The sequence below is a fragment of the Acanthochromis polyacanthus genome, chromosome 21, assembly GCF_021347895.1.
Source record: "Acanthochromis polyacanthus isolate Apoly-LR-REF ecotype Palm Island chromosome 21, KAUST_Apoly_ChrSc, whole genome shotgun sequence".
NCBI classification, from domain to species: Eukaryota; Metazoa; Chordata; class Actinopteri; family Pomacentridae; genus Acanthochromis; species Acanthochromis polyacanthus.
Genome location: NC_067133.1, coordinates 21,883,212 through 21,895,233, shown reverse-complemented (window position 1 = coordinate 21,895,233; position 12,022 = coordinate 21,883,212). Strand labels below are relative to the sequence as shown.

Genomic DNA, 12,022 nt, shown 5'->3' with positions numbered 1-12,022 from the left:
GTAGAGTCCTGCAGTGAGATGTTGTCTGACTTAGGGACAGCTGAGCCGACAGAAGGCGATTCTACAGAGAATGGATGCTTCACTCTCCCTTCCTCCCTACACGTTGGAGATCTTGGTTAACAATTAAACTTGCATGATTGTGTAACTTTAAATGTGAGCTGGATTCCAAGTGACAGATGTAGTTGACAACAATGTTTAGAACACACTAAAAGGGAGGTTAAATTTAAAACAGCAGATGTGACTGTCAGACATGTGTGGCCCTACAACTATGCAATAGAGTTGCAATGCTTACACTGATTAAGATTTATTTTGTAATTTCTTCATAGTAGTGATCTGGTCGTTGTAAAGACACTATGTTAGGCTTTGTCACTGAAAGATGTTTTCTTTTCTAAACTCTTCTGACAGACGTGACATATTTTATGGTCTCCAGTTAAAGGTGGAGTAGACCATTATTAAAAACAGACACAGCCCTCCCTTCAGTGCTCCTTGAGAAGCCCAGCCTTCCAAACTGATAAGTGTGCATTGATAAGGCAACACTAACAAGTGGTCTAGTGGACCCAAAGAATAGTTGAACCAAAGCACACTTTATAGTATTAAACTTCATCGAACAAACAGCATCTAAAACACAACCGACTAAAAATTACAGAACTTGTTGTTTGGGGTATTTAAATGATTGTCTTAAATGATGTCTTAGATGATTTTGGTCTGCTGTTTCAAAATCGGTCTGAAAAATTTTATTGAAATGACAGCCACTTTATCACATGTAAAATCTAATCCAATCCAATCCAATCTAATCCAACAGCTTTGTCACAAATAAGCTTCTGCATTTTAAGTGTTTTTTGGCCATTGTCAAAAAGGTGGTGATTCTATTTTCTTATTGAGGTCATATAGTGAACGGAGGTGATGCACTGAACTGCATTAGATTTAAAAGTGCTTCTAATATTCAACTCCCTTCATGTATGTTAATGGGGTGGATTACATACTAGATAACACCACAAGTTGCTAATGCTACAGACACCGGGACAGTAGTATATTTGAGACACATTCCAATGTAATGCAGTAAACACAGCAACCTATATTATGACTTTAATAATAAACAATACTTCAAAGAACACCTCTTAACAAAAACTGAACATTCTAAGCTTCCTAAATTGTACAACTTGTGACTGAGGTGCTGTATTAAAATGGCCATTGGGTCTCAGGTAAAGTTCTGATAATGCTAATCATTTAATTATATACAGTTTATGTATACTGAAATACTCATATATCAAAATATGACACTAGGGCTAAGCCTCGGATCTCCACTAAACCTAAACTACCCCTGACTGTCAGCCAGCTGGGAGTGCACACAACTATTCTGAGTTTCTCAGAATCTGTTCACTCACTGCTTGGGTTTTTTCTGAGGCGAAATTAACGGCTAGTAAGTACACATAGTAAAACATATAGCAACTTCAGAGCCTGGTGTCTGTTTTAGCAGTCAAGAAATCAAAACTGAGCTCAAGAGAAAGTTAATATTGGACTTAGATCAATAAGATAAGAACATGATTTGTATTTAAAATTGGGGGGTTACGTATATAAAACATAAACAAATAAAGACATTTCATCATAGTCTTTGTTTAAAAAAATCTATTATTCTGAACTTTGACACTAAGATATTATTTATTGCTGCAAATGCATATTAGTTTTGAGTATCAGTTATTGATCTTCTTGAGTACTACAAGTAGTCAAGAATGTTCAATGCGACTTTACAAACTGAGGCAATGAAGTCCTTACTCTGTCTTTGCTTTAAAGAACACATTTTGTTTGACTAAAACAGGGGACCCCTGTACTTTTCCATTGTACTATGTGTTCTATTACTCTGTTTACAGTATGAAACTGTATGCTTCAGAGGACACCATCCCTCCTCATTTGTGAGCTTTGTCTAATCATCCATTTCTACTTCACTAACCTCTTGCTCTTCTCACTGGTGAGACACTTACCCTGGGGCTATTTTTCTCCCAACCTCTCTCTAAGAGAATAAGGAATTCCAGTGGCAAAAGCAATCAGTGGACTCTCCTTCTAGCCAGTCCCCAGCTGAATACGCTGTCAGATTAAAAGTAATTTTTTCTCTCTTCTTTTAGCACTCTGCATCTTTTCTTATGCTCCCAATTCATAATATGTAGTCTCATTTATGCTGCCCACCTCTGCCTGGCTTTGTTCTATACTTCTCTACAGTGGCTCACTCTTTACCCAAGGATTTTTCATCTCCATTCTTGTGCCACTTTTTTTTCTTTCTCTTTTTACCTGCTTTATGTTGCCTTTAGACCTATTTCTTCGGGGACAGCCTGCTTCTGTTAATTTTGGATAGCATGCCATCTAACTTTAGAAACTGCTCTGTATGCATTTTGAGTGTACAAAGTATCATTTCACTCCTGAATTTTGAGACTTAAGATTTTTCCCTTTGCTCCAATATGCAGGGTGGAGAATCATGGATTAAAGCACCCCTAAGAAAGTAATACAATATCTTTTTATTAGCAGAGCTGCAAAGAAGACACTGATACATGAAGAGGAGAGAGAAAGATTGCTCCTCTTTACTGAAACATAAACAGTACAGCTTACATGGCGTGTTAAAATTTTTTTGTTGTCATAGTGGTCTGGTGTTTGCTATCCTCTGCAGCCTTAACCAATCAACATTTGTCTTGCCCAAGTTTACTGGTGGTCTATCTATCTATCTATCTATCTATCTATCTATCTATCTATCTATCTATCTATCTATCTATCTATCTATCCATCTATCCATCTATCCATCCATCCATCCATCCATCCATCCAGCCATCCATCCATCCATCCAGCCATCTAAACAATATTTCATATATAGATATATAAAATCAGATTTACAGATGTACAGATGGGGAACAATGTACAAAATAGGTGCTGGGCCACTTTGTGCTGCCAGAACAGCGTCAGTGCTTAGTGACATTTATTCTCCAAGTCTCTACAATTTTAAAGGAGGAATCTCCAGCCCTATTTTAATGTCTTTCCCATTAGATCTTAATATAAATGTCATTTTAATCCCTGTTCCTACTGAAACACTAGTTGTCAGCTGAGCAGTCTTTGTGACTTCAATTCCTACTATCCATTCCTCACCAATGAACTTTCTTTCAAAATCATTTAGATCAGCTCCTCTTGCCCTCTTCACATGAAATCAAAATCAGCGTAGCTTGCTCAGAATTTCTATACATTTCACAGAATGTAACTGTCTATTAATTGCATTATTCTCACATGAAGTTTACCTGTGTGGGAGCACCTAAATGTACTATGCTTCTCCACTCATATATTCAAGTTTTTCCTTTAGTTTGTCACTCGGATATATATCATACATAGTTTGGTTTATGCATTCGTACATGCAGTATGGTCACAGGAAAGTGTGTTTACCAGGGTTCCCCCTAGCACAGCAGTCTGAGAACATGGCAAATGTGATTTCACTTGGAACATACTAGCCTTGCTTTAATGTGCCCTCCATGGACCATAGACCACGTGATTTCAAAGAAGACATAACGAAGGAATTTAAACAGAAAAAAAGGAGATAGTTTATTTGAAATGTACAAAAGCTATGTACACACACACAGACACACAGACACACACACAGACACACACACACACACACACACACACACACACACACACACACACACACACACACACACACACACACACACACACACACACACACTGAGCATAGTAAAAGTGGATGGTAACATTCACACAAACATTCGAAAGGCTACTTAGAAATTCAACAAACATAACAAAACTGAGGAATCTGCAGACCTATTTTGCTGATCCTGTCCATAACAGGATTTTTTATTATCAAAGTCTGAGTCCCTTCCCGGACTCCGCAGTTCAACTGGAACCCTGGGGAGTAGTGGGATTCAGTGAGGGGGTATGAATGTGTTAATTAGGACTGGATCTCTACCGAGAACGCACAGAGGTACTTGTATATTCTTTTAGAGAATGCTGCTCATCAGATACACATGGATTCATGCGCCCTGATGGACTAACACAGAGGCATATCCTTGTCCTTTTCAATCATTTACCCTTGTGAGATGGGACCATAGAGAGCTAATGTCTCTGATCCAGTCGGCAAAAAAGGAAATCAGACTTTACAGTGCCATCCCCAAGAGCTCTGGCCATGATCAAAAAGCACTTAATATCTGTGGATCATAATGTTGTACAACCATGTGTTTAAATTAGGGCTGTCACATACTGAATTTTGTGAATTGCAATTAGTTAAAAATTTCTTGTCAAATGGATTAACTCCATATTGAACTTAATAGTAAAAACATACACATTCACTATGTTTAACATAAAAATTGTTTATTCCAAACTCTAGGGGTAGTTAAAACTCAGCAATGCAAAACAAGTTTTGCACAAGACAGGTCGCTACAATAGCACTGAATTAAGGGCATATATAAACTGCGGCTGCAGTTATGCTTACAGTTTTTCTTTTAGATGGTCATGCATGAGTTTCTACATGACAGTTTGTTGTTTGGCTTGAACTATGTTCAATAATATCAGTGCTTGGAGTGTCTTTGACCATTCAGTGATGAACTTAAACTGCAGTTCTTTGAGAATTTGTTTGGAAGAAAATGTACACTTTTTCCATCTGGACTAAGTGATGATGTTTCAGACCTTGTTCCAAAAGAGCGCACATTTCTTATTAATTTTCATAGCATACAATTGTGTTCCAAGGTGTGTTCCAGGTTAGCACATTGCCTTTTTGGAACTAATAGGAAGTGTCCATATGTCAGTGTAACTTTGACAGCCCTAGTTTCAACACCAAAAGTCTATAGTATAACTTAAAGCAAGTACCACACAGTAAAATCTACACACATAATGTTTGTCATGAGAAAATGTTATCCGATATCTACATGTCATGTCCATTTCCTGGTAAGTGTATTTTCATGATGTACTCAGATACTCAACCTTGATGTCCTTAGCAAGGCACTATGTGAACTGTTGTCAGTGCACCACTTTGTAAAGGCCTATTACACCAGCAAATACTGAATGGCAATTGTGTTTGATACATTTATATTACCCTGGGCTATCATAGATTTGAAGCTAAAAAGTATGGCTTTTTTTAACAAATGATGATAGAAAATGGTCCTTAACCCTAGCTATATTTACTATTAACTTTTTTAAAGTAACATATTATAATCTGAAGCAAATATTACAAGATAAGCATATTACAATGGACAATGAAGACCAAGTGTATGAAATAGCCATGTTTGCATTGTACAATCAGTGCGTTCTTGTCTTGTCCACATGTTCCTGACAGACATGGTAAGAAGGGTTGACAAGTTTAATTGCTCTCAGCTTATCATATTGAGAAACTTGCTTTCTTCAGCTAAGGCTGTGAGCATTGAGTTCATATCACCAATGGCCATGTTGCCAATCCCTGCTGGTACAGACGCAAGGGTGACAGAGTTGCGGGGGGTGGTGAGACGTGAGGAACTCTGAGAGAGGCTCTGCAGAAGGCCAGGACTCAGGGTGCCTGACATTAGGCTGGAGTGGTCCCCATCATCAAGCATGGTGTCAAAGTCAATCTGGGCATGCTCTGTGCCCGCAGATCCAGCAGTGGACGAATCCACTGTACTACTGGAGACCTGGTTGACTCCTGGTGAAGCCATGTTGGCTGCAACATTGTTGTTGCTGGCAGGAGCCTGGCTGACACATGGGGACATGGGGGCATCATAGCTAACAGAGGTTGGCTCAAACATATGAATCTGACCTGCGTAAAACACAGCAGAGTTCTGATTTTCTGAGTTGCTGTTGTGGGCCACTGACCCACTTGGTCTCTTTGGACTTGCCTCAGAGGTGTCATTACCATGACTGGGGCTCAAATCAGAAGACTTGGAGATGTGGCTCTGTTCAGTCATGTTCGACCCCGTGTGTTGTCTGGCAACAGACTTGGGCTCTGTGGGGGGTCTGGGTTGTAACATTCCTCTCCCTCCATTTTGGATACTGTACTGCTGCTGGGAGGGAACATTGTAGTTCTGCTGATCCACTTGGTTCATATGAGAAAACCCATCAGTCTGTGTTCTCGCTCTGTAATTTTGCAATTCTGAATCTGCCATGTTGTTGCGGGTAGGTCTCATGCTAGTGCTTCCAGATATAGTATTTGGGATTGCCTCTTGGCCATATCCTTGCTGAGGACTCATTTGCGCATTAAAATTCACATTGTTGCACTGCCTCTGTTGCTGATACTGCTGGAGGGACATGTTCATCAGCCTCTGGCTGCTATAGTTGGCAAACCCCTGCATAGATATATTCTGGCTCATAGGCACAACCTGCTGGTTGCTGCTCAGACCCTGACTTTGCGCCTGGAAGGACCCAAAGTTGTGCCTCTGCTGCACAACAGCTAGGTTCTCCCTAAGAGGATGCTGCTGTTGTTTGGAGAGTTTGGTTGTGGCATCCACTGTACCTGAGCTCACCTCATTCCACTGCACTGGCATGTTATTCTTTTTCATGTTGTCTGATGGGGGCGAAAAGGGCTGCTGTGAGACACCGGGACCAATCTGGCAGGACGGCATGTCCTGATTGGAGTGAGACATGGTGGCATCCACCATGGCCATCCTTCTCTGCGCATATAATGATGCTGGCGGGGTCACACCTATCTGGTAGCCCTGAGTCTGATTGTTGGAATTATTGTCAACTTGCCCCAAGTTGTGACCTGATGGGCCCGAATTCTGTGACCTGAGGTATTGCACCACATCATCTGGAAGCACCATATCCTCCTCTCCACTTTGCTCACCCCCAACCATTATTCCATCAACTGCCATGTTCTCCATGGCAACATTCTCAGAAATGCTAGGTGGTCTGGGAGCAAATGGGTAACGTTGCAGGCTTCCATCAGAACGAGTATAACCCTGCATAGCCAGTGACTGGTGGCGTTCTGCAGCGGATGCAGTGTTCATGGGGTTCATACTATTCATGCTATTATAGCGCTGCACCCTGGGAAAGGACAGAGGGTCCAGTGAGGGACGGCGCACTGGGTCACTGGCACGACGTGGAAGGTTGTTGGGCACTTCATGGGGCATCATGCTCTGCGTGCCATATCCAATATCACTGCATCGCCTGGGCACAGTTCCACATGGTGGCTGATGAAATGAGTGTGAAGAGCCTTCTTGGGAGTCACTGTAGAGGGCCATGCGTGTCCTCAGGCTCATTCGATCCATATTGGGAAGAGGAGTAGGTGGAGCTCCGCCAATGGCAGCAGCGTACTTTGCCTTGAGCCGATAATGCTGAGCTGGCGTAAGACTGAGGAGACTTGGAAGGCCTCCTCCGCCACCTCCACTTACCCCCCCACCCCCACAATGGCTGGCTTCACTGGAGCGGCGAGACAAATCAGTGGAGATTGGGTCATAGGAGTCAGCTGAACTGATATTGTTGTGGCGGTTAGCACCAAACTGAGATGCCTCACTGGAGCGACGGCTGGAATAACAGGGTGAAATACCGGAGGAACGCCGACTCAAGGTGTAAGCTGAGCTGATGGTGCTGGTGGTGCTGTCACGGCGCTCATTTAGCTGGTTCAGCAGTGTTACCTCACATGAAGATAGGTCACCCATGCGTTGGCTAGGGTACGAACCACTCAAGTTGCTCATTATGTTGGAGCTTTCAAGCAGGGAACCTGGCAGAGAAGAATGATAAAAAGAAACATTATTACATAAGGACAACAACTTATGGCATATACCGTATACATAATAGTTTGCAATTACAGACTGAGCATTACTGATGATGGCTGTTTCTCCATTTGGACTTGCTCTACTATGGAGATGACACTCGCCATCTTCAACCTTCATTGTACAGTAGAGCACTTAGCCTTTTAAACATGACAGCAAAAAGATTTCCTCAGCAGTTTCTGCTTACCGACTGCAGGTATGGGAGGCAGTTTCATGCTGTTGCGTTGTCCCTGTGGCGGCTGTGGTGCCGAGTTAACCCAGGAGCAGGAGTCCCTTACTGTCTTTAGCTTTTCCCTCTTTATGTTTTCCAGCTTAATGGTTACTGCGCCACCATGACCTGCAGCTTTCCTCAGTTGAAGTCCCACCCCAGCCTGCTGACCCCCAGTGGGAACAGTGGAGTCAACCATGGGGCACTCATCCTGCGCACTGATGTCCCCGAAGCTGCCCCCGCTGTGCATGGCCATCTCTACCCCACTGTCGTTGTTGTTGGCACTGCTAAGAGGTGACGGCTCACTGCTACATGACGAGTGGCCGCCAGGACTGGACTGATATGTCTGGAACGGGACAGCAATCAGGAATTCAATAAGCGTAGTGAATCAAATTATAGCAGGTTGATTCTAAATGAAAGGGGTTCATCATTCAATTTTCCAGTAGTGAATAAATATTCTGCCAAAAGTAACACTCACATCAATTTGCTCTTTGAATATATGATGTGAAGAAAAACAAAAAGGGGATAAAAAGTAAGTGAAATTAAAAATTAAAAATGAATATAAATGAGGGAAAAATATAAACTATAGTCTCATGCCAAGTTCAGAGAACACCATTAGGCATTCTTCACTATTAAATAATTACTATGGTTAAAAAATTCAGATTGTAATAGTGTTTTGTAATAACTAATGCAGGCCTATAATTCCACAATTGCATTAAATATAGAATAGATTGATTTATTTACAATAAGAAACACATTCTGTGAGCAACAGTCCAGCAGCAACAGTAGTTCACTCTGATTTAAAATGAACTAAAGTCTTGATCACAGCACGATGGTAGCAGTACTTGTTCAGCACCCATGCTTAGACAGTCCCAGCTTTTGAATATTAATGTGACAATGACTTCTATCATGGGTTGCTGATCTCGTGGACAGAAAAATACAGTTTAATGACAGCACAAGACTGTGTGCGGAATAATGTTTGTATCTTATATAATGCAGCACATTTTACATATGTTAAAATGGATAATCATGCACTCCTAGTCCAATTTCGTTATGCAGGAATGCAGTGATGTAGCATGAAACATGACACATTTCCCATGCTGAGCTGTAAAAAGACAGTGAGACAGTTTGGGTGCTCACCTCAGTGAAGTCTGTCCATTAGGAAGGTTTTAAGGGAAAGAGATAAGCAAGTTCAAGCACAACCAGAGAGTGGGTTAGAAGGGACGCAGGCAGTAACAGCAGAAAACATTTAGCTTCAAAGCAATGTTAGTAAAGTAGAAAACTGTAAGAAAATTGAAGTTCAGGTTATTGTTGGCTTCTTAACAACATACAATGCCATGAATTCAAAATCATGATCATGTTACATTAACTGGTGAAACTGATTATTATATATGGCTGGGCTCACCACTGAATTCTCCGTCTTGATAGATTTGACCTGCAAGCAGTCTTCCACTCCTCTAGAGGTGTTGTTTGCTTCAATTTTGCCATCCACGCCTCTTGCACCATGCTTGGAATTTGCCTCATTCTCCCCGTTGCCTTTGGGTGGCTGTAGTCTAGGAGGAGCGTCACTTCGCTGTTTCTTGGTGACGTGAGCTTCGGGTCCATGGACTGTCTTTACATGCTTCCTGAGAGAGCTTGGGTCCGTGTAGCGTTTGGTACAGCCCGGGATTTTACACACATATGGTTTCTGCCAAAAGGGATTTAACACGATTCTTATTGCGGAAGAAAGGAATTTTGACTCTCTTCAGATGTGGATGGAAAATATTAGCATGCAATAAAAAAGTTCATCGTCAGACTTTTCAGATTGTCCTATGTGAGGCCTGCATAAATCACCACAGAAATACAGCAGTGACAGCTTTTTTGTGATTCCATTATGCAACTCTTAAACAGAAAATAGAACAAATGTGAAGACCTCAAAAGTGATGATTCTGGTGAATGAAATCAGATCAAATGCATGAAATCCTGCCAATCAATCAATCAATCAATCAATCAATCAATCAATCAATATCTCTCTCTCTCTCTCTCTCTCTCTCTCTCTCTCTCTCTCTCTGTGTGTGTGTGTGTGTGTGTGTGTGTGTGTGTGTGTGTGTGTGTGTGTGTGTGTGTGTGTGTGTGTGTGTGTGTGTGTGTGTGTGTGTGTGTGTGTGTGTGTGTGTGTGTGTGTGTGTGTGTGTGTGTGTGTGTGTGTGAACATACCTCATTTGAATGTGTGCGGTTTTGGTGCTTAGCCCGATCTGAGGCATTGGAGAAGGCCTTATTGCAGCCTTCATGCTCACACACATAAGGCTTCTCCCCAGTGTGGGACCTGAGGTGGGTCTTGAGGTTCTCCAGGCGAGAGTAAGCTTTGGAGCAGCCCTCAAACTGAAAGAACAGACAGACAGACAAATGGAACGTGAGGCTGACTGCTTGAGTGCCGTGTTATTTTGTCTGCAGCTGGGCAGAGAAAGAGACGGGTAACAACAACAAAAAAGCCCTGTGTGTTTCAGTTTTTAAATGTAATCTACTTTTGGACTCTTGCCCACCTACTGTGGAGCGCCACACAAAAGCAAAGCCCTGCTACACTTTGGTAAAAAAGGGCTATTATGTGAAATATCTAAACTAAGTGTGAGGTGTGGTAGAGCTCTTTGTCTGGTGTGCTTTGTTGAGACAAAGAGAAGTCTGTGTTTAGCCTTTGTATTCACTTGTACTGTACAAGCTATAATTTGGTATTCCTTCTGAGCAGTCATTGTGAGTGTAATTGACTTTGAAATTAAAAGAGAATCAAATAAGAGAAGCTCAGAAAGGGGATGAAAAAGTCAGAAGATTCTCCCTTTAAAGACAAGAGTAAAGGGGAGTCAGTGTTATCAGAAGATGCATGTGGGATTTGTGCACAGAATATACGGCTTGGTCTTAATAAGGACCCACGGCCCCCTGCTTGTCTGCAGATTTTAATTATACGCCCACGCTGTCAATCAACTTTCCTAACTCTCTCCTTCACAAGTCATCTGTTTTAATGCATTCACAAGAGCCTGTGATTGAGCTTTGAAGCCAAGCAAACAGCCCCCTAATTTGATCTTCACACAGAAAATAAAGGCTTCAGTGAAACCCCATGATTTACTGTATCAACACTGAAATATCACTGGTGGCAAGTATATGCACAAGAAAATCACATGAACTTTTTAGTGAGTATATTCTTTCAGAGGCAAAGAGCAGGAGTGTAGGGATGAGACTGTCTAGCTGCTAATGTGGCCAAGTAACATCTAACTTCTATTTGCATTAGTATTAGTTAAATAATCAGCTCAGCAGTCAGTTAAAGGGACATTCCAAAGATTTTTCACATGAAGTTCCTTTTGTCAGTCATGTCCAGTACTACTGAGTGTGTATATGTGTACAATTGTGTATTTTCTGCTGTGGCCCAGCAGAAATGCTGGCAAATACGAGAAAGCACGCTGCTGTCTGCATTGTGGTGAATGTAGTTTTTATTAACTTAAAGGAAGAGTAATACTAAGTTACTGAAGTACTGCCTTAAATACAGTTTTCAGCTAGACAGTGAGTCAGACAATCCTGTGTTTAGTCAGTCAGATAACCAGGCAGTTATCACAGGATTTTACCAGAATATGAAGTTCTTACTGTGCATTTATGCGGCTTCTCTCCCGTATGTCTTCTCATGTGGACCACCAACATGTACTGGGCCTTGAAAGGCTTCTGCTCCCGTGAACACTCCTCCCAGCGACACACAAACTCCTTCTTCTCACCGTGGATGTGATCATTGTTGATGTGCTGAGGAGACATATCACTTCTAGTCAGTCATCACAATGTATCTGAACACACGTCCGTCTGTGATACCAACACATGTGAAAACACTGTGACTATATACCAAGTGTGTGTGTGTGAGTCAGCAGATTCATGCATTTTTTTCCTCACCAGAAGATGCTCCCTCTTTTATATGTCCATGCATGTGCCATCATGCACTCACATTGTGAGCTTTCCATCATAAATGACAGTTACAATGCCTCCGTCAATAGGAAACAAAACCGATAAATGACTGCTTTTTCAGGCTGTGTGTGTTTGTGTTACCATTTTTCTAGGAAGATCAGCTTCTCTGGATTCTCATAAA

General features: G+C 41.7%; 1 protein-coding gene across 1 annotated transcript in view; it reads right to left on the bottom strand.

Moving 5' to 3' along the window:
- Positions 1-3,545: 3,545 nt before the first annotated feature.
- The window catches only part of gli2a (GLI family zinc finger 2a), a 90,880-nt gene continuing 82,403 nt past the window's right edge, over positions 3,546-12,022 (bottom strand). Inside the window, exons 10-14 of the mRNA XM_022202400.2 lie at positions 11,536-11,685; positions 10,123-10,287; positions 9,332-9,613; positions 7,906-8,272; positions 3,546-7,666 (exon numbers count right to left, since the gene is read on the bottom strand). Of these exons, the coding sequence (XP_022058092.2) occupies positions 5,349-7,666; positions 7,906-8,272; positions 9,332-9,613; positions 10,123-10,287; positions 11,536-11,685 (3,282 nt within the window). The 3' untranslated portion in view covers positions 3,546-5,348. The remainder of the gene's footprint in view (positions 7,667-7,905; positions 8,273-9,331; positions 9,614-10,122; positions 10,288-11,535; positions 11,686-12,022) is intronic.